The sequence below is a fragment of the Myxine glutinosa genome, chromosome 7, assembly GCF_964187855.1.
Source record: "Myxine glutinosa chromosome 7, kmMyxGlut1.1, whole genome shotgun sequence".
NCBI classification, from domain to species: Eukaryota; Metazoa; Chordata; class Myxini; order Myxiniformes; family Myxinidae; genus Myxine; species Myxine glutinosa.
The window spans coordinates 4,801,960-4,822,609 of NC_136267.1; the positions used below are offsets into that span (position 1 = coordinate 4,801,960).

A 20,650-nucleotide genomic window follows, 5' to 3' on the forward strand; every position below is an offset into this window, starting at 1 on the left:
ACAGGTTTTGTGGCCTTACACTTTGCTGTGCAGCACTTTGCTGCAAACTCAACTTGCATCTTCGGACCACTTGTTTTGAGTGGCATCAATGTCACGCAGTCGGGCCACATAGGGTTGGCCCTGCTGGCAAATACAAGAAACACTTGTTGTGCATTTTTTTATTTTTGTGTGCTAGGGCCGAGAAGATGGTAAGTTTATTAAGCCCCGAAGAGCAGGAATGGCCTGTATGCCGGTCCGGGGGCTTGCCGGTTCGATATGTGCACACCGAAGATAGAAGATGCCAGACACCAACAGCAAATGAAATGTGACTTTTGAATGTGTTTTGTGCTCTGCAGTGCTTTCTCTTCCCCTCCAATCTTCTTTTCAAAAAGGACAGGTCCTGGGTCATAGAATTGTAAATAAGGTTAGGTTTTGTGCTTGTGTATAAAATGCTGCCCACCGGCTTTATGTTTAGTTTGAAAACAATTCTGCAATTCGGTTAATTGTGGGCGTGAGCCTGTTAGAGTAGCTACTCAATGCAGTAGGTGGGACATATTTAGTGTTTTAAAACTGTCGCATACACGGGTTAGAATAAATGTTCGGGGGAACCACATCTGTATGTCACACGTAATTAAAAGTTAGTCCCAAATCTTTCTCAAAACCGGTCGTTCCAGTTTTTGTAGGTTTGACTCGGGAACGAGTCTGACGAGGGAGGGGGGCAGTGTTGTGGTTTTGAGTTTGTAAAGTGAGTTTAATAAAGGTTAAAATTGCCCCTCATAGTTAGTCACACAAGCAACATGTAGCCTTGCGATAGTATAGTTATGTCTTAGTATTTGTGAGCTTAGTTCCTTTCCATTGTTAGTCTGCGTTGAGTAAGAGCCAGGAGAAGATAGGCCCTACTGCCACCGATCATCCTACGTCCGTAGCCTCAATCCCTTTTGCGTTAACGTTGGTTCATTATTGGGCGAGTTAACACGAGGCAGGCAGAGGAGGATCGAGGGCGGAGCGGCAGAAGCGATGACGGTAAGCACGAGCCGCCAATCAGAGCTCAGGGGTGGTGACGGCGGCATTGCGTCACAGGGCGTGGTGAGAAGGATCGAGAGTGTTCCAGAAGGTTCGGGGGGCGTAGCTATAAGACCCGCTGCACAAAGCCCTCAAGAGGACTCGCAGATGAATGGAGGACTTGATGAGCTGTGAAAGCTGTTGAACACAGGACTAGCGCGGAAGAGGGTCGTTATAAAAACTTGCACAAGAACTCGCGCGCACTAACCAGCTCGGACGATCGAGAAAGAGGAGTTGGCCGCATGTGAGAACTGTACATATACGTGGGCGCAGCCAGACGCGCTGAAACCGAGATACAGTGGATTTTTTTTATTTTTATTTTTTTTGTATACAAGATCGAGGCTCGTGAAAGAGCGAACATTAATCACACAGAAAGACAAACCGACACATAAAACATATAACATCGGGAGCGGTAGACAAGATGGGGAGAGAGGGGGAAGGACACAAACACAACATTTGAGAGCAGGGACCGAGAGACATGGAGACATCGAGAGATCTGAGAGAGGGCGAGGGCTTTGGGGGGGGGGGGGCATGGGAAGGGGGCGGTGGGAGAGGTATAAAACATATGGACACTGCCAGGACTTCCAGGAAAGAAGTTGGAATTTCAAACAAGGTGGATCTGGGGTGAATTAGCGGGGGTAGAAAAGATCAAGGTTTTGGATGGGGGAAGATAAGAGATGGTGGTGAACAGCTGTTTTAAAGACCTGGAGGGAGGAGTGGGATTGAAGGGAGTGAGGGAGTTTGTTCCAGAGGCGGGAGAAAAGAGGAATGAAAGAGTGAAGGTGAGCAGAGAGCCGAGATTTCGGCAGTTTAACCATCAGAGGGTTGCTGGCAGATCTTGTGCGACCTGTAGGAATATTTGGGGGACAGAGCACAGAGAGAGCTGGGGGTGCAAGGCCGGAGAGGAGTCGGTAGAAGACAGAAAGACCACCTACCTGCCTGCAGTGAGTGAGTGAAAGACCCTCAGAGATAGCTTCATCGCGGGAGATTCCAATAATTCTGAAAGCTTTGGTTTCAACAGCGTGAAGCCGAGCTAGGTGTGAGGCAGGAGCACCGGCCCATAGGGGAGAACAGTATTCCATTGAGCTGCGGATGAAAGCCTTGTATGTGGTGAGGAGCTCAGGTGTGCCGAGGAAGGACTTCGCACGACGGAGGATGCCCAGTCGGCGACTGGCTTTGGAGGCCAGCTTGGAAATGTGGTTTTCCCAAGAAAGATCATGGCAGATAGTGAGACCCAAAATCTTGAGCGACAGAACTTCTTGGAGAGGATTGTTGAGAAAGTAGATGGGAGGGTTGTCCAGTCGATCTTTTCGGGGAGACATAGTAAGAGTGTGAGATTTGTCAGGATTGAAAGACATGTTCCACTTGTTTGACCAGTCTGTGATTTTGTCCAGGTCTTTAGAGAGTGAGGAGGCAGCAGAATGCCGATCTGAGGGAAGAGGAATGGAGCGGCAGAGAGTGGAGTCATCAGCAAAGAGATAGAGAGGATTTTCGAGAGAGTCAGAGAGATCATTGATGAAGACCAGAAAAAGCACGGGGCCCAGAACACTGCCTTGGGGAACTCCAGCCTGAACAGGAAGAGGAGATGAGAGAAACCCATTCAGGGCCACACGTTGACGACGACTAGAGAGGAAGTCCGCCAGCCATGCGTGGAGATTTCCATGGATACCAAAGGAGGAGAGTTTGGTGAGCAGAGCGGGGTGCCAGACCGTGTCGAAGGCACGTGATATGTCGAGGGAGACAGCTCTAATTTCCTGTTTGGCATTGAGGACCTCCATCCATTGTTGAGACAGCAGAAGCAGCATGTCCAGAGTAGAGTGACCTGGTCTGAAACCAAATTGACGATCAGAGATCAAGCCATTGGAGAAGAGGAAAGATTTCATATCCGAAGCAATGATGGATTCCATGACTTTGCTGATAATTGGGAGAAGGCTGATTGGTCTGTAGTTGCTAGGATCTGTTTTTGCACCTTTTTTGTGCAAAGCGGTGATGTTGGCTGATTTCTAAGCAGATGGCAGTTGACCTTGAGCAAAAGAGAGGGTGAAGAGAACAGAGAGAGGGTGAGATAGAGCAGCAGAGCAGGATTTTAGGACCCGTGGGCTGATGCCGTCGGGTCCAGTTGCAGAATCAGAGTCGAGGGTTGACAGAAACTTTTCCACCTTGTCAGGAGGAAAGGACACGGAGTCCAGGAGCAGCAGGGTACGACTGGGTATGGTGGGTACAGAGAGGGATGGGTTTGGGACACAAGATTTAGAGGCAAACACAGAGTTGAGGCATTCAGCTTTTTCACGTGCGGAGTCAGCTGTGTAGCCGTTTGAGTTAAGGGAGGGGATGGAGGGGGAACAAACACCAGAAACGGATTTGACCAGACGCCACCAGGATTTGGAAGAGGGAGACAGATAAGAGAGTTCGGTCTTGAGAACGGAGAGATATTGTTTCCTGGCTCTCCTGAGGGTGGACACACACTTGTTTCGGGCTTTGTGAAAGGAAATGAGATTTCCTTCCGTTGGATTTGCTTTCCAGGAGATGAAGGCAAGTTGTTTCTGGGCAACAGCCTCACCACAAGATTCCATGTACCATGGACGGGAGGAAGGGTATGACAACTGAAGACGAGATGGGATAAATCTGTGCATGAGAGAGAGCAATTTACTTTGGAAGAATTCCCAGGATGAGTTGATGTCAGAGGTGGTAGAGATGGGAGACCAGTCCAGATGATTGATGGCTGCTTGAAGACCGTGCCAGTTGGCCTGAGTGAAATGCCAGACTCGTCGACGCTGAGCAGGCTCCCTGAGGATGGTCAGAGAGATGTCCACTTTAACAAGGACATGATCAGATGATCCGATCGGAGCAGAAGAAGAGCAGCAGACATTTTCAGGGAAGTTAGTCATAACCAAGTCCAGAAGAGAAGATGTTCCGTTGACTGAGATCCCGGTCGGGAAATTGACAGATTGTGTCAGTCCCAGTGAGTCGCAGAAGTCCTTTGCTGAGGAGCCATGGCTGGTGAGAGAGGTACCCACACCCAGCCAACTGGCATGATGACAGTTGAAATCACCACATATGAGGAAGAGAGAGTTGGGATGAGTAGATAGAAGTTGGTCCATATCATCAGACAGCGAGATGTAGATGGAGTCATCACTGTTTGGTGGACGGTACAACACACATATGAACAAGAGGTGGGAGTGAAGGGGAAGCCGTAGCCAGAGGTATTCCTGGGGGTGAGGTGGAGAGAGTGCAGTGCAGGGCGAGTGAGGAAGAGAGTTTTTGATAAAGATAGCAACCCCGCCTCCAGGACCCCGCCTCCATTTGAGACGCGTGAGTGAGAACGGCTAAGTAATCGCCAGCCGCGCTAAAAGTCCCGCCCTTTGCCGTTCCGCCCCATCATCTGCCTTGTTCAGGAGACATGCTACGAGTCCCTGCCTTCGCCTGCCACCATCTTCGCGGGACGTGCCGGGGCCATGGAGAGCCGGACGGGGACCATCTCTGGACGACCACATCGACGCGTTGGGGAACATCTACCCATCTGCAATTCCCTGTGTAGTGTGAGATGGGCCCGTTGTCTGGGATTTAAGTTAAGACTGTTTAAGGCTACTCTGTGTGTCTGCATCCCTGAACATTGTATATATATGTGTGGGAAATAATTAAACCCTTGTTCTTCCTTTTCCTGATTCGATCGTTCCTGTGGTTTCCTCATTTGACTAAGCGTAGCACGGGTAGAACCGCTCTAATCGGGTTCCAACCTCTAGGTAACTGCGCGGACCACGTGTACGCAATCCGCTCGGCGTACTCAAACCACACGTGGTTCGTGCGAGGCTTGTTTCCTCGCTCCCAGGGCAGCGCGGGGAATTAGGTACGAGCGAGAAGTGGTCCCGAAACCCTACTCCGCATTTGTCCGGAAGGGACGTTTCAAGTCTTGGTTCCGCCAAGCCCAGTAAAGACAAGGGGAATAATCCCCCCTTGATAAGGGGATTAAGGGTGGCGTAGAGAACCGCAATTATATATATATATTGTTATGGATTTGAGAATTGTTTTTTTTTATTGTAATTGTAAAATATCACCCTCCTTCCTCCATTCGTTGTGTATAAAGGTCAAAGGTCGTTCCCGTAGTTATTTCATAAACATCCACATAGCCAATCATAGATTTCCTCCTTGTTCAGTAGTTATCTCTTTATTATGTGTATTAGATTAAGGCTGTGGCTTCCATTAAGTGACACTCCATTGCACCAAATTCAAATAAGGTAGATTCCATTCCCATTCCCCTTTTGGTCATGAATTGCCAACAGCTATTGGGCGGTTTTCTGCAATCCGCTGTTGCTTTGTGGTTTTCGCCGCAAAACTCCATTGACCACGCGGTCAGAGCGGAGAGGAAGGGGGAGGAGCCGCCAAATCCAGGGCGTTGGACGCCGCTCGTCATCACAAGGTGGAGCCAATGAGCCCAGACCCGCCAATCAGGACTGGTGGGAGACCAGGATGGGCGTGGCGCGGGTTGATGTCGAGGCGCGCCATAAAAACGCGCGCGCAAGCCTTTTTGGGGAGTTGGTTGGACCAAGTCGAGAGTTGCGTAAGAGGAGGACCAGGAGTGTGGCGGTAAGTGACGTTGAAGTGGCGTTGAGTGGCGTTGAGGTGGCGTTGCAGTGGAGCTGAGGAGCCCGGAGTCCAGAGTTCGGGAGAAAATGAAGCGCCCCAGTCCGCTCGCGGTGAACGATACGCGCTCGCGGCCTGCAAGTTTTCCCGCCACAACGCGTGTCGACTCCTGGAGCCGGACCTCAGCGCCGACCGTTGCCTGGGCCTTCCCATTCCTCCTTCCAGTCATTCCTGCCTCCATTCTCCAGTCGTGTAAGTGTGCTCGTAGTCTGTCTTTTGCCTTGTCCTGGGGTACTAAGTAAGACTGCATAGGTAAGCTAAGGTGCACTGTGTCCGCTTCTTCTTCTTCTGTGTTTATTTTATTATCCTTCCTCCTCCTTGGTTTCTTTTAATTGTGTAAATATTAGTAATAAATTATATTTGTCTTTCATACCTTTTGCCTTCTTCACATCCGTCGTCTTTGTCTTTTCCAAATTGAATACCTGTGGCATGATTTGGCCAACGTTCAGGAATCGGGTCTAGTCATTGTTAATAGTTCGTGCCGCGGTTGCTAAACCGCTCGGCAATTAACATCTGTCCGCGGTACGAACGGGGCTGTGCCACCGGCCTTTCCGGAGGTCGCTGTACAGCGTCAGGGACCACGTCGGTCAGTCATAAACGAGGGGACTAATCCCCCCTCGATAAGGGGAACAGAGGCCGACGTTGGGTTCCGCAACAATATATATATATATATATATATATATATATATATATATATATATCTATCTGTATATATATATATATATATATATATATATATATATATATATATATATATATATATATATATATATATATATACATATATATATATATATATATATATATATATATATATATATATATATTGTAACGAATGTGGAAACGTTACAATGTGAACGTTACAAAAGTACGGTAACACCCTGTTAATGTAAATAATGGTCGTAGCCGGCCTCCTAGTTAATTCCATGAAACTTACACGCAGGTCACGATATATCTTTTAAATAGTGTATTTCCTTATTCCATGTAGGCTAAATATGTGTTTCCCACTAGATTGACTTTGCATTGTATCAAACAAAATAAGCATAGGCCCTTCCAATTTCCCCAAAACCTCCCTTCCAATTGCCTTCCGCAATTTGGGCGGTTTTCTTCAAACCACCATTGGCCACGAGGTAGGTTTGGGGAAGAAAGGCGTGTCTCCACCTCGTCATAAGAGGGAAGGAGTGAACCAGCCCTAACAGCCAATCAACACCGCGGTGAGCGACCCGGTAGGCGTGCCCTCGGAGCCGGCGGCTTGATTTCGCCCGAGGTGATAAAAGCGACTGTAAGGGACTGCTTTATGAGATGACTTGGGAGAGGCCTTGAGAGATGACCCTGGGAGATGAGCAAAGAGGCTGCACCAAGAGAAGCGGTGAGATGCGAAACGCTCCAAGCCAAAGAGGAGAGGTACTCGGCAAGGAAACCAGCTTTGGAGAGACGCGCTGAAAGGAGGGAGACGGCTCCACCCCAAGAAGAGGAGCAGGTGTGCCGAACCAGCGCGTGACGTCTACCGCAGCGGATACACGACGGAGGGTTTCCCGCCAAAACCGCGAGGAATTGCGAACTGCGGCCTCCCGACCTTGCCTCCCTCTCAAGCAATCCATCTCAAGCCCTACCTGCCTGCAATATCCCCTGTGTAAGTGTGAACATCCTGTCCTACTCGTTGTCTTGGGGCTAAGTAAAAATGAATAGTGTAAGTTAACGATTCGCTGTGTTACTGCTTCTTCCATCCATTGCTTGTGTGTGTATAATAAAATCTGTTCTTCCTCCGTATTCTTCTTCTTCTTCTTTTTCATTCTCTTTCGGTCGCTTTAGAGATTTCCCGATTGAATATCTGTGGGGCGATCTGGTCAACGTCGGGTGGAATCGGGTTTTAATCGGGGAGTAACTGTTCGGACGCGGTTAAATACACCACCGCTCGGTCAATATAACATCTAAAAGCCGCGTCTGTAACATTTGGTAGTCAGGAGTGGGGATTTGGAACCCTGGACCAAATTTTGGACACCAAATTGTACAAATTGTCAGTAACAATTGGTGTCGAGGAGTTAGATTCGGACCTGGGACTAAAATTGTTAGGCCCAAATTTTGGAACACCAATTGTACTATTAGAGTAACAATTGGTGTCGAGGAGGGAGATCGGACCCGAAATCGGACCCGAAGCGCGCTTAACGCGCTCAAAATTACAAGCTGCCGAAATTTATTTTGTTTTATAAAGCAAAACCCGAATTTTGAGATCGCGCCATGGACAACTAGAACGGGCACTCGGTAGAGCGCATACCTTCGCCGCAGCTACTGTTCTGTACTTGGCATGGGAGTGTAGGGAACAGAACAACAAAAATACGATTTTGACCTTTTCGTGACCTTGACCTTGACCTTTGACCCGATTTCTCCCAAAATCTAATCAAATGTGTCCCGTATAATAACCAATCATCCCACCAAATTTCATGCAATTCGGTTGAATACTTTTTGAGTTATGCGAATAACATACACACACACACACATCCGCTTTTGCGAAGGTAATCAAGGCGATCGGATGTCGGTGGGAGAGATAGACAGGGTGGAATCAACCCAGGACCCCAGGGAAGAAGTGGGGAAAATGGTGGAGGAGAGTAAAGAAGGTGTGGTTGCGGAGGTTTCAGACGCACAAAATGGCGCTCTCGCGCACGTGGTTGAGGGGGCCACGGTCGCGGAACCAATGAGCGCGGCCCAAATGCAAGCCTTCATGGCCCAATTCATGGTGGAAATGCAGGAAAAAAACGACAGTATAGTACAAATGCAGGCGTCCCTCAACCTGCAGAGTGAGCGATTGGAGGGCCAAATGGGGGTAATGGGGAACCGGATGGATGCTCAGAGTGAGCAAATGAGGGCTGATAGTGAGCGATTGGGTGAGCGATTGGGAAACCAAATGGGGGTAATGAGGGACGAAGCGAGGGGTACCGGTGAGAAGTTAGACAATAATTTTGAGGGGTTAGACAACGGGATAAAAGAGGTAAAGAATGGGTTAACGGGGGTGGAAAACAGAATGGCTGCCCAGGAGAATCAGTTAGAGGGGGTAAAAAATGGGTTAATGGGGTTAGAAAATAGGATGGAGGACAAATTGCGGGAAATAGGGGAACAATCTGCCAGGGAAATCAAACAAATGGGAGAGCAGATAGAGGAGGTGAAAATCGGGGTAGAAACCAAACTGGATGCTCAGAGGGATGAATTGGGACAGATGAGGGTGGCATCTACAAAAGAGATGGAGGAAATACGACGAGGGGTAAGTGAGGAGGTTTCGGGGCTACGCGAGGAGGTAAAGCGAGGGGAGAAGCGTATGGAGAAAGAGGTGAGAAATAATACGGCTAAGTTACAAGGGGGAATAGAAGATCTGACGAAGGGAGTAGAACAGCTGACAGTCGGACAAAGGGAACTAGCGGACCAAGTGGAAAAGAACACTGCAATCATCGGGGGTTTAAAAGCGACACAAAAGGACATTAAAAACGAATTAATAGCAACACAAAAGGAATGTCAGATGGTACATGAGGGGTTGACGAAGAAGTTGGAGGAGGTGACAGAAGTGATGGAGACGAAGGACCGAGAGGTGAGGACGCACATCGAAACGGTTAAGGTGGCGTTAGAGGAAGAGATAGAGGGGGCGCACCGGGAGATGAAGGAGGTAAAGGAAAAATTAGAGGAGGTGGAAGAGGGGGTGAGTGAAATTAAGAGGAGACGGAGGGAAACTAAAAGGGAGATAAAGGAGGAAGTCATGGAATATGTACAAGGTCGGTGCTCAACTCATAATGTGATGCTCACTAACCAAATAAAGAGTTTGCAGGTGGCAAAGGAGGTGCGGAGACGAAGTACGGAGGTGAGTGGCAATGTATATGATGTGAGGAAAGCTTCAGTCGGCTTGGGGATTGGTTTGGATCCGGGTGTTCGTGAAAGGCCGTTGGTGAAGTGTGTGACAGGTCAGGTGTGCGAAAAAAGAGGTGTGCGAGAATGTCCGACCATGGGGTGTGTGAGGAAAAAGTGCACGCCGAGGAGTGAGTGTGCCGTCAAGAGTGAGTTGGTCGAAGCGCGTGTGCGAGGGGGTACATGGAAGCGCGGTGTGGTGAGTGTTACGGAGGAAGTAACGAGAGAGTGTACACCTGTGGTGAGTGTTACAGAGGATGTAACGAGAGAGTGTACACCTGTGGTGAGTGTTACAGAGGATGTAACGAGGAAGTGTACGCCTGTGGTGAGTGTTACAGAGGATGTAACGGGAGGGTGTGCGCGAGAAAGGTGTGTAACGGACAGGTGCATGAGGAAAGAGTGCGTTGTCAAGAGTAGTGGTGAGAGTAGTGAGAGTGACAAGGAGCGTGAGTTGGTTGTGACAGGTGAGCGAGGATGTACACCTGGAATGGAAGGATGCACACCTGGAATGGTAGAGCGTGTGTGGGAAGGCACATTTGAGTTGGTAGTGAGGCACGTGGTTGGGTGTGCGAATGAGAGCACACCTGTGATTGTCACAGAGGAAGTGACCGAGGAGGGGGCGCGAAGAGGTGTGTTGGTGAGGTGTGCGACCAACGAATGTGTGCCAAAGTGTTCGGTGGTCAGGTGTGTGACCAAGTCGGCGAGCGGAATGAGTGTACCGAGGTGTGTAAGGAAAGGTACGAGGAGAATGGGAACAGCTGCATGTATGAGCAAGAAAGGGGTAGCGTATGCTTGTAAGAATCCAGGTGAAGCGTCGACGGTAACCAGGTTAGAGGTTAGAACGACTTATAGCCGAATCGGGCCCTCGGTGCGCGTCGGGCAGCTTCGCGTGCCGCGAGGACCAGCGGGGATCCGAACCACGGCGGTTTCGAAAGAACCGCCGTACGTGATCCACGCTGTGCCTCGCTTGGAACGGCCGCGGCCGGGCTCCACTAGGCGGAGCGGGCAGCTGGATAGGAAGGGTCGTTATGGCGACCACGTTTTGTTGAGACGTGCCGGCAGGTCGAGATCGGGACATTGGATGGCTCCACGCCGAGGTGGTGCGTGGGATCTCGGCCCGGGTAAGCCCCCGCCCCTGCCCCGAATGCGGGACGCATCCAGCCGCCGGCACAAAAGAATCCGCGTTCATTGCTCGGCTGTACGAAGCCGGGCTGAAGACGTGAATTGGCGCACCGAGAGGATGTAATAAGTATACGGGTGATGGTGATAGTGATAGTGATTTAAAACGAAATTTATAATAGTGGGTAGAATTGGCAGTAAATGGAAAATTTTTGAATTGGTTGGAATCTGGACGAACAAAATTGATAGTGAGAGACCCCCGATGTGGTGGGATGGCAAATCCACCATCCCTCACAGACGTGGGGCAAATGCGCGATAGCTTATGGGGTGTATGGCAGTGAAAACTAGCCCGGGTGGGTTAGGATATTGATAGGGATCTAGCGAAGATGACATTAGGTAACGTTAAGTTTAGTTAGTGACTGATACCTGTAGTGGGGACGCAGGTAGATTAGTGTGGATTATAATGACGTGGGAGCGCAATAGTTTAAAGGGACGACTGGGAAGCGCAAGTTTCAGAGGGGAGTAGTTAGCTGAGATGATGCCGTGTGTGTGAGGATTGAACAGGTGAGAATGGAACAGGTGTGATTGCACAGGTGTGCAACTGAACAGGTGTGTGGAGCAGTGTATGAGGGAGTAGTGGTGATTGCGTGTTGTGTTGACCAAATGGTCCAGGAAGAAAGGAGGGTGCAGGTGGCGCCAGGTGTGAGGGCACAGGTGTGCAACAACAGGTGTATGTGGCTGTGTGGAATAAATGGTAGTGTGGAATATCTGGAGTATTGGAATGGATGGTCGTGGAGTGAGAATGGTGGAAATTGTGGAGTGGAGTGGATGGTGCGAAGGTGTGAATGGGGGAAGAGTGGACCCCCATCACGGATACCCGGGGCGGGTAGTGTAAGTGTTAGGTAGAGGGTACAGGTAAATTGTGGTTGGATATTGGCATCTGTGGTGCGGGTGGCAGAATGGTATGTGGATGGGTGCATTAGTGTTGTGGAAATGGCTGGGCGTGTAGCCTGTTAGTGTGTGTAGTTGGTTTGGGCACTCCACCACTGTGAGGATGTCGGCCAGGTGAGGCCGCAGGTGGGCTCTGGGAGCCGGTAGTAGTTGTTGTGGATGGGGCCCGAGGATCCGGAGGACGGACCCGGGTAGCCCAGTGCCAGAGGGCACCATGGGGTGACAGAGCCAGGAGAGGGGCTGTCCCCAGTTAGTTAGGTTAGGGTGAGGAGCTAGGTAAGCTCGGGTGGCAACTACAGTGGTGGAGGTGTGCAGGTGGGTAGACCTGTTGGGAGAGCTAGACGTCGCAGCCCAGAAATTGTGCGAGGGCACCGGGAGATGAATCGGGGGAGTGAGACCCCAAATTGAGAAGCACCACAGTTTGGTCAATGGGAATTGGTTTTTAGAACCCATAGTGTAAGTTGGCCAATGGATTGGCAGGGAGAGACCCCGGGTAGTGTAAAGTGTGTTAAAGTCATTTAGAGGATAGTTAGGATGAAGGATCTCCTCGCACCATCTGCATCCACTCACCTGAGGTGACAGGTACTCCACACCATGCCATGTTTTGATTATTTTTTATGATGCAAATGTTTGGATTGTGAGACGCATCATGACGTGGGTGTGACATTGTGCGTAATTCCATCTCTCCCTCCTTATGAGGATTAATGATGAATTGGTGATGGCAAATTTTGAAGTAGAGGGATTGTGGAGACGAATTTGGTATAGGGGAAATATGGGGAAGACGTGACAGTAGTGACGAATTGGTAATGGGTAGATTTTGTACATATGGGGTAAGGGCAAGAGTAGGGTAGGTGACAGGGGGGTGACGTACGGTAGGGACGAGCTTTCTCACTTCGCCCTCCGTACGCATTTCGCCTTGCATTTCCTTATTGACGTATACCCTTGTGACCTTACCCCTCGCTCAATTGTCTTTCTTTTGTCTCCCACATGACCTGTGCGCCATTGGGTGCCGAGGGGAGCGTGCGTGAGGTGGCCATTGTGCGCCCGAGATTCCCAGAACCAGCATGCATTGCGTTGATGTACCACTTTATGGACCGCTGTTCTGCAGCCAAGTACCACTTGATGGACCCCAGGTTCTGGGGCAGGGCACCTCTGTTGGAGACCGGCCATAGTGGCCAGGGAATCTTGCTTGCGGACCTCGGTAAGGTGGCACCTATGCCAAACAGGTGGACCACCCTTAGTTGGCCCCTGAGGCCCTAAATAAAAATGGACACAAGTTGTGCTTTTTATTATTTCCAACTAGGCCGCATGAAGCCAGAAGACGTCGGGAAGAACATCGGCCCAGCAGAGAAAGAGAAGACCACCACCAGTTGTTTTGTTGTGTTTATTATGAACCATGGTGACTGCGCACCGAGTGGTGCTTTTGGTGCTTAGTGGTGCTTTTGGTGCTTTGTGGTGCTTTTGGGTGCTTTTGGGTGCTTTGGTGGTATTGGTACTGGTGCATCGATGCAATGCGTGCTGTCTCCTCCCTCCCAACAGGAATTTCTTTCTCTTGTTCCCTAAAAAAAACCAAAAAAAAAAACCACAGGTCCTGGGTTGCGTTGTAAATAAGAAATCACGTCATTGTAAATAATGCTCCCCACCGTAAATGTATAGTTTGAGAATAATTCCGTAATTCGGTTAGCTGTGGGCTTGAGTCTGTTAGACAGGGTGCAATGCAATAGGGGGACATACTTATTTGTGTTTTAAAATTGTCACACTCCGGGTCAGGTTAATTGTAGAGGGAATTACACCTACGTGTCACACTAAGTTAAAGTTTAATAGGCCCGAGTCCGGGCCTGAAGAAAGGAGGGTGCAGTGTAACGAATGTGGAAACGTTACAATGTGAACGTTACAAAAGTACGGTAACACCCTGTTAATGTAAATAATGGTCGTAGCCGGCCTCCTAGTTAATTCCATGAAACTTACACGCAGGTCACGATATATCTTTTAAATAGTGTATTTCCTTATTCCATGTAGGCTAAATATGTGTTTCCCACTAGATTGACTTTGCATTGTATCAAACAAAATAAGCGTAGGCCCTTCCAATTTCCCCAAAACCTCCCTTCCAATTGCCTTCCGCAATTTGGGCAGTTTTCTTCAAACCACCATTGGCCACGAGGTAGGTTTGGGGAAGAAAGGCGTGTCTCCACCTCGTCATAAGAGGGAAGGAGTGAACCAGCCCTAACAGCCAATCAACACCGCGGTGAGCGACCCGGTAGGCGTGCCCTCGGAGCCGGCGGCTTGATTTCGCCCGAGGTGATAAAAGCGACTGTAAGGGACTGCTTTATGAGATGACGGGAGAGGCCTTGAGAGATGACCCTGGGAGATGAGCAAAGAGGCTGCACCAAGAGAAGCGGTGAGATGCGAAACGCTCCAAGCCAAAGAGGAGAGGTACTCGGCAAGGAAACCAGCTTTGGAGAGACGCGCTGAAAGGAGGGAGACGGCTCCACCCCAAGAAGAGGAGCAGGTGTGCCGAACCAGCGCGTGACGTCTACCGCAGCGGATACACGACGGAGGGTTTCCCGCCAAAACCGCGAGGAATTGCGAACTGCGGCCTCCCGACCTTGCCTCCCTCTCAAGCAATCCATCTCAAGCCCTACCTGCCTGCAATATCCCCTGTGTAAGTGTGAACGTCCTGTCCTACTCGTTGTCTTGGAGCTAAGTAAAAATGAATAGTGTAAGTTAACGATTCGCTGTGTTACTGCTTCTTCCATCCATTGCTTGTGTGTGTATAATAAAATCTGTTCTTCCTCCGTATTCTTCTTCTTCTTCTTTTTCATTCTCTTTCGGTCGCTTTAGAGATTTCCCGATTGAATATCTGTGGGGCGATCTGGTCAACGTCGGGTGGAATCGGGTTTTAATCGGGGAGTAACTGTTCGGACGCGGTTAAATACACCACCGCTCGGTCAATATAACATCTAAAAGCCGCGTCTGTAACAATATATATATATATATATAAATATATATACATATATATACATATATATATATATATATATATATATATATATATATATATATATATATATATATATATATATATATACATGCACGTCCATTTTAATATATTTTTTGTTGCTCACAATTCTATCTCTTATGATTTTCAATTCTTATTTCTCTTATTCAATCCTTATTAAAAAAATCATTCAATTAATTGTGCAGTATTGGTTGTTCCTAAACTTTATTATACAACAACAACATACATTTTAAGGCCATTTTCCCTGCAAGAGCGGGGTTAGCCTTGCGGTCCCCATGACATGCATGACAATCTTCTCCATTTTGCCATATTTTCTGCATCTCCCCTTGTTAACCCCCTTGACCACATTTCTTCCTCCACCATCTTTAGCCAAGTCTTTCTCGGTCTTCCCTGTCCTCTATTTCCTTCTACATTCATTTCCATCACTATTCTCAACCAGTCACATTCATTCTTCCTCAACACATGACCAAACCTTCTCAACCTGTTTCTCTTCACAGCATCAATCACAGGCTCTATTCCCATCATCTTTCGCAATTCATCATTTGTCTTCCTCTCTCTCAACGATACTCCCTCCGCACATCCACCGAACCATTCGCATTTCCACCCTTTCCAGCCTTCGTTGCTGCTCTACGTTAATTACCCATGTCTCGCTCCCATAAATCATAACACTTCTCACACATGCAGCATAAACCTTTCCCTTCAGCTTCAACGTAAACTTTAATTTGCCAGTAATTTAAAACATTGCAGTAAATGATGTTCATTAAACATCCCATATTCAACTTTATTTAAATTGTAAACCTCAAAACATAGTTCCCTTACCTAAAGTAAGAACCTTAACCCGTAAGCAATTGACTCGTTTCCCGACTGCATGGATAATCACCTGGACACCGTTCTTCCTCGAGGTTTCGATCCTTTCAGCCCAGGACCTCTCCAAACGGCAGATTCACAACCTCGATCATGAATCCACATCAGTAGATGGTACATCAGTAGATCCACAACCTCAGCCATGAACATCAGTTGATGGTACATCAGTAGATCCACAACCTCGGCCACGAATCCACATCAGTAGATGGTACATCTGTAGATCCACAACCTCGGTCATGAATCCACATCAGTAGATGGTACATCAGTAGATCCACAACCTCGGCCACGAATCCACATCAGTAGATGGTACATCTGTGGATACACATCCTCGGCCATGAATCCACATCAGTGGATGGTACATCAGTAGATACACTACCTAGGTAATGAATCCACATCAGTAGATGGTACATCAGGAGATCCACAACCTCAGCCACGAATCCACATCAGTAGATGGTACATCGGTAGATCCACAACCTCGGACACGAATCCACATCAGGAGATGGTACATTAGTAGATCCACATCAATTAGATGGTACATCAGTAGATCCACATCATTAGATGGTACATTAGTAGATCCACAACCTCGGTTGCATCGAGTCAGTCAACCCATCAATGCAACATCATTTATTCCAACTTTTTTTTACATCACTCATCACTTATTACAACAAACACACACACACACACACACACACACACACACACACACACACACACACACACACACACACACACACACACACACACACACACACGTGGGTGGACAGGCTAATTACAACTTTTTGACCCCATATATTCCCACGTCATTGTGACGTCAACCCACAAACGTTTTTGGTCCAATTCTTTCACGAACCGGCTGCGACTGAAGGAGACGGGAATTTGTAATTTGTTCAGGGTGCCCATGCTGGCGATAACTCGCCGACTCTTCACGAACGTCCACCAAGTCGTCATCATGGTTGCCCTTCACAACCGAAGTCGACCGTTAAGCAGGTGACCTGGAACTATAACTATCCAAGACTAGACCACTTTCTCTCCACAGTTTCGGAATGAATGTTTAATTTGTTCTGCGTGCCGGAGATGACTCTCTTACTCTTCGTGAAGGACATCGTGGCATCATTAATATCTACCAATCAGTGATGGCAGACAGGATGGGATGCCCAGTTTAACGTCCATCCGAAGGACATCACACATTTGTCCGTCATTCTGTCTGCGAAACACCAAGATGACAGTTTATAACTGAATGACGTATAAAAGGTCGGGATTCGAACCCTGGTTCGACAGCTCAGCGGCGAGTACATATGTCCGAGTTATGGCCAGCTCACCATAACTAATGCTAGCAGATGGGACACCCTGCTTTACGTACAACCGAGAGGCTTCACACTTTGTGATCAAACAAAACATCATGCAGTGACATGACGTCATGGAATCGGATCAGAAATACAGCAACAAAACGTAACCCAGTTACATGACGTCATGGAATCGGATCAGATATACAGCGACAAAACGTAACCCAGTTACATGACGTCATGGAATCGAATCAGATATACAGAGACAAAACGTAACCCAGTTGCATGACGTCATGGAATCGGATTAGATATACAGAAACAAAACGTAACCCAGTTACATGACGTCATGGAATCGGATCAGATATACAGCGACAAAACGTAACCCAGTTACATGACGTCATGGAATCGGATTAGATATACAGAGACAAAACGTAACCCAGTTACATGACGTCATGGAATCGAATCAGATATACAGAGACAAAACGTAACCCAGTTGCATGACGTCATGGAATCGAATCGGATATACAGAGACAAAACGTAACCCAGTTGCATGACGTCATGGAATCGGATTAGATATACAGAAACAAAACGTAACCCAGTTACATGACGTCATGGAATCGGATCAGATATACAGCGACAAAACGTAACCCAGTTACATGACGTCATGGAATCGGATTAGATATACAGAGACAAAACGTAACCCAGTCACATGACGTCATGGAATCGAATCAGATATACAGAGACAAAACGTAACCCAGTTGCATGACGTCATGGAATCGGATTAGATATACAGAAACAAAACGTAACCCAGTTACATGACGTCATGGAATCGGATCAGATATACAGCGACAAAACGTAACCCAGTTACATGACGTCATGGAATCGGATTAGATATACAGAGACAAAACGTAACCCAGTTGCATGACGTCATGGAATCGGATCAGATATACAGCGACAAAACGTAACCCAGTTACATGACGTCATGGAATCGGATTAGATATACAGAGACAAAACGTAACCCAGTTACATGACGTCATGGAATCGAATCAGATATACAGAGACAAAACGTAACCCAGTTGCATGACGTCATGGAATTGGATTAGATATACAGAGACAAAACGTAACCCAGTTACATGACGTCATGGAATCGAATCAGATATACAGAGACAAAACGTAACCCAGTTACATGACGTCATGGAATCGAATCAGATATACAGAAACAAAACATAATGCAGTAACATAACGTCATGGAATCGGATCAGATATACAGCGACAAAACGTAACCCAGTTACATGACGTCATGGAATCGGATCAGATATACAGCGACAAAACGTAACCCAGTTACATGACGTCATGGAATCGGATTAGATATACAGAGACAAAACGTAACCCAGTTACATGACGTCATGGAATCGAATCAGATATACAGAGACAAAACGTAACCCAGTTGCATGACGTCATGGAATCGGATTAGATATACAGAAACAAAACGTAACCCAGTTACATGACGTCATGGAATCGGATCAGATATACAGCGACAAAACGTAACCCAGTTACATGACGTCATGGAATCGGATCAGATATACAGCGACAAAACGTAACCCAGTTACATGACGTCATGGATTCGAATCAGATATACAGAGACAAAACGTAACCCAGTTACATGACGTCATGGAATCGAATCAGATATACAGAGACAAAACGTAACCCAGTTACATGACGTCATGGAATCGGATCAGATATACAGAGACAAAACGTAACCCAGTTACATGACGTCATGGAATCGAATCAGATATACAGAGACAAAACGTAACCCAGTTACATGACGTCATGGAATCGAATCAGATATACAGAGACAAAACGTAACCCAGTTGCATGACGTCATGGAATCGAATCAGATATACAGAGACAAAACGTAACCCAGTTACATGACGTCATGGAATCGAATCAGATATACAGAAACAAAACATAATGCAGTGACATGACGTCATGGAATCGAATCAGATATACAGCGACAAAACGTAACCCAGTTACATGACGTCATGGAATCGGATCAGATATACAGCGACAAAACGTAACCCAGTTACATGACGTCATGGATTCGAATCAGATATGCAGAGACAAAACGTAACCCAGTTACATGACGTCATGGAATCGAATCAGATATACAGAGACAAAACGTAACCCAGTTACATGACGTCATGGAATCGAATCAGATATACAGAAACAAAACATAATGCAGTAACATAACGTTATGGAATCGGATCAGATATACGGCGACAAAACGTAACCCAGTTACATGACGTCATGGAATCGGATCAGATATACAGCGACAAAACGTAACCCAGTTACATGACGTCATGGAAAGAAGCATTACATTATCATGCAACTTCAATAACAATTGATACATATTAGTGACCATAAAGTAGATTTGTTTTTACATATTTTGAGTCAATTTTAGTTATGTTTGCAGAGCATAAGAAAACATATATTTGTACAAACAATTCTGCAGTTTATAAATGGATTTTGCAAATAATTAGTGGAAAATCAATTCCTTCGCCAGGTAAGTTAATCAAATGTTCTACAAGATCAATATTATCCGTAAAGCATCAAGAGATGACTTCACCATTTGCTGAAAGCTTTATTTGCACACCAACACACGCACACCTCTTTAGCCACACACACACACACACACACACACACACACACACACACACACACACACACACACACACACACACACACACACACACCAACTATTCATAATCTCGGTGTCTGCTCAGTACACCGGTAGACACCGCCAACTTCTAATCACACACCCGAACACCACCAGACTACCAATCATCTGCCAATCAGTTTGTCACACACCCACCAATTCCTGACACACCGCCAAGCACTTTGTCTCAAAGATTACTTACTCGCCTTTCCCGGCTTAGGTTTTCACAGGACAATGGAGATCGGTGGTGGAGATGGTTGATGAGAGTGCAACTGATGAGAAAGGAAAGGTGTGGAGGAAGAAAGTGAGGATGTTCGGTGAGGGTTGGGAGAGGTGAGAACACTGGACCATGTGACCCTTTCTTGGGTCGTGAGATCCTATCAGCAGAACTCTGAAACATGGGACCGTACCTCCATGCAGAAAAACAGCAAACAAGCAGATTGCAGGGAACACCCGACTGACCACCATCTCAGGCTCGTACCAAAAAGTGTAATTCGTGCAAAGGGACGTGCACGCGCTGCAGCTCGCAGTCAACACCAAGACACCTGAGCTCCACCTCAAGCCAAGTGCGCTGAACCTTCCTGGCAGACTAGCGCAGCCTGTGCCGCTTTGTATCGTTCGTTCTTACCGGACGCCGAAAAGATCGCCCGAAAACCCGCACGGACAGATATCCCGACACGCGTCGGACACTTGGCGGTCTCCACCGTGTGACCCCCGCCCACCAGTGGTAAAGTCACGCCCACAAAATAATCCGAGACCCCGCCCATTTCGGTCAAACAATATAGAATGGGCGTGGTCTCTAGCAAGAGTGTGGGGGTGTCTGAGACGTGGGTGGACGCACTGGCTGCGCAAAAGAGTAATTGCTTCTGTTTTCTATTGCTTGTGCACTCATCGTTTCCTCGCCATTGGATCAGCTCTCCGAATGCTGACACTTGGTTGGTTTTATGCTCGCGATTTACAACAACATTGATCATAAAAAGATTCCATTGCCCTGCACGTGCAAAACTATGTCAAAGAAGCACATTGCTGCTATTTAACAATCAAGTAACAATTTACTTCAACAATCTGCATTAAAATATTTCGATAAAGTATCACATTGGGAGTAAAATACTATAGTTTCATATAATT

The 20,650-nt window shown here is 47.4% G+C and overlaps 1 protein-coding gene across 1 annotated transcript in view; it reads right to left on the reverse strand.

The window, feature by feature from the left end:
- LOC137430498 (receptor activity-modifying protein 1-like) overlaps positions 1–20,198 on the reverse strand; it is a 122,155-nt gene extending 101,957 nt beyond the window's left edge. Inside the window, exon 1 of the mRNA XM_068121319.2 lies at positions 19,933–20,198. Coding sequence (XP_067977420.1) covers positions 19,933–19,990 — 58 coding nt within the window. The 5' untranslated portion in view covers positions 19,991–20,198. The remainder of the gene's footprint in view (positions 1–19,932) is intronic.
- Positions 20,199–20,650: the final 452 nt, after the last annotated feature.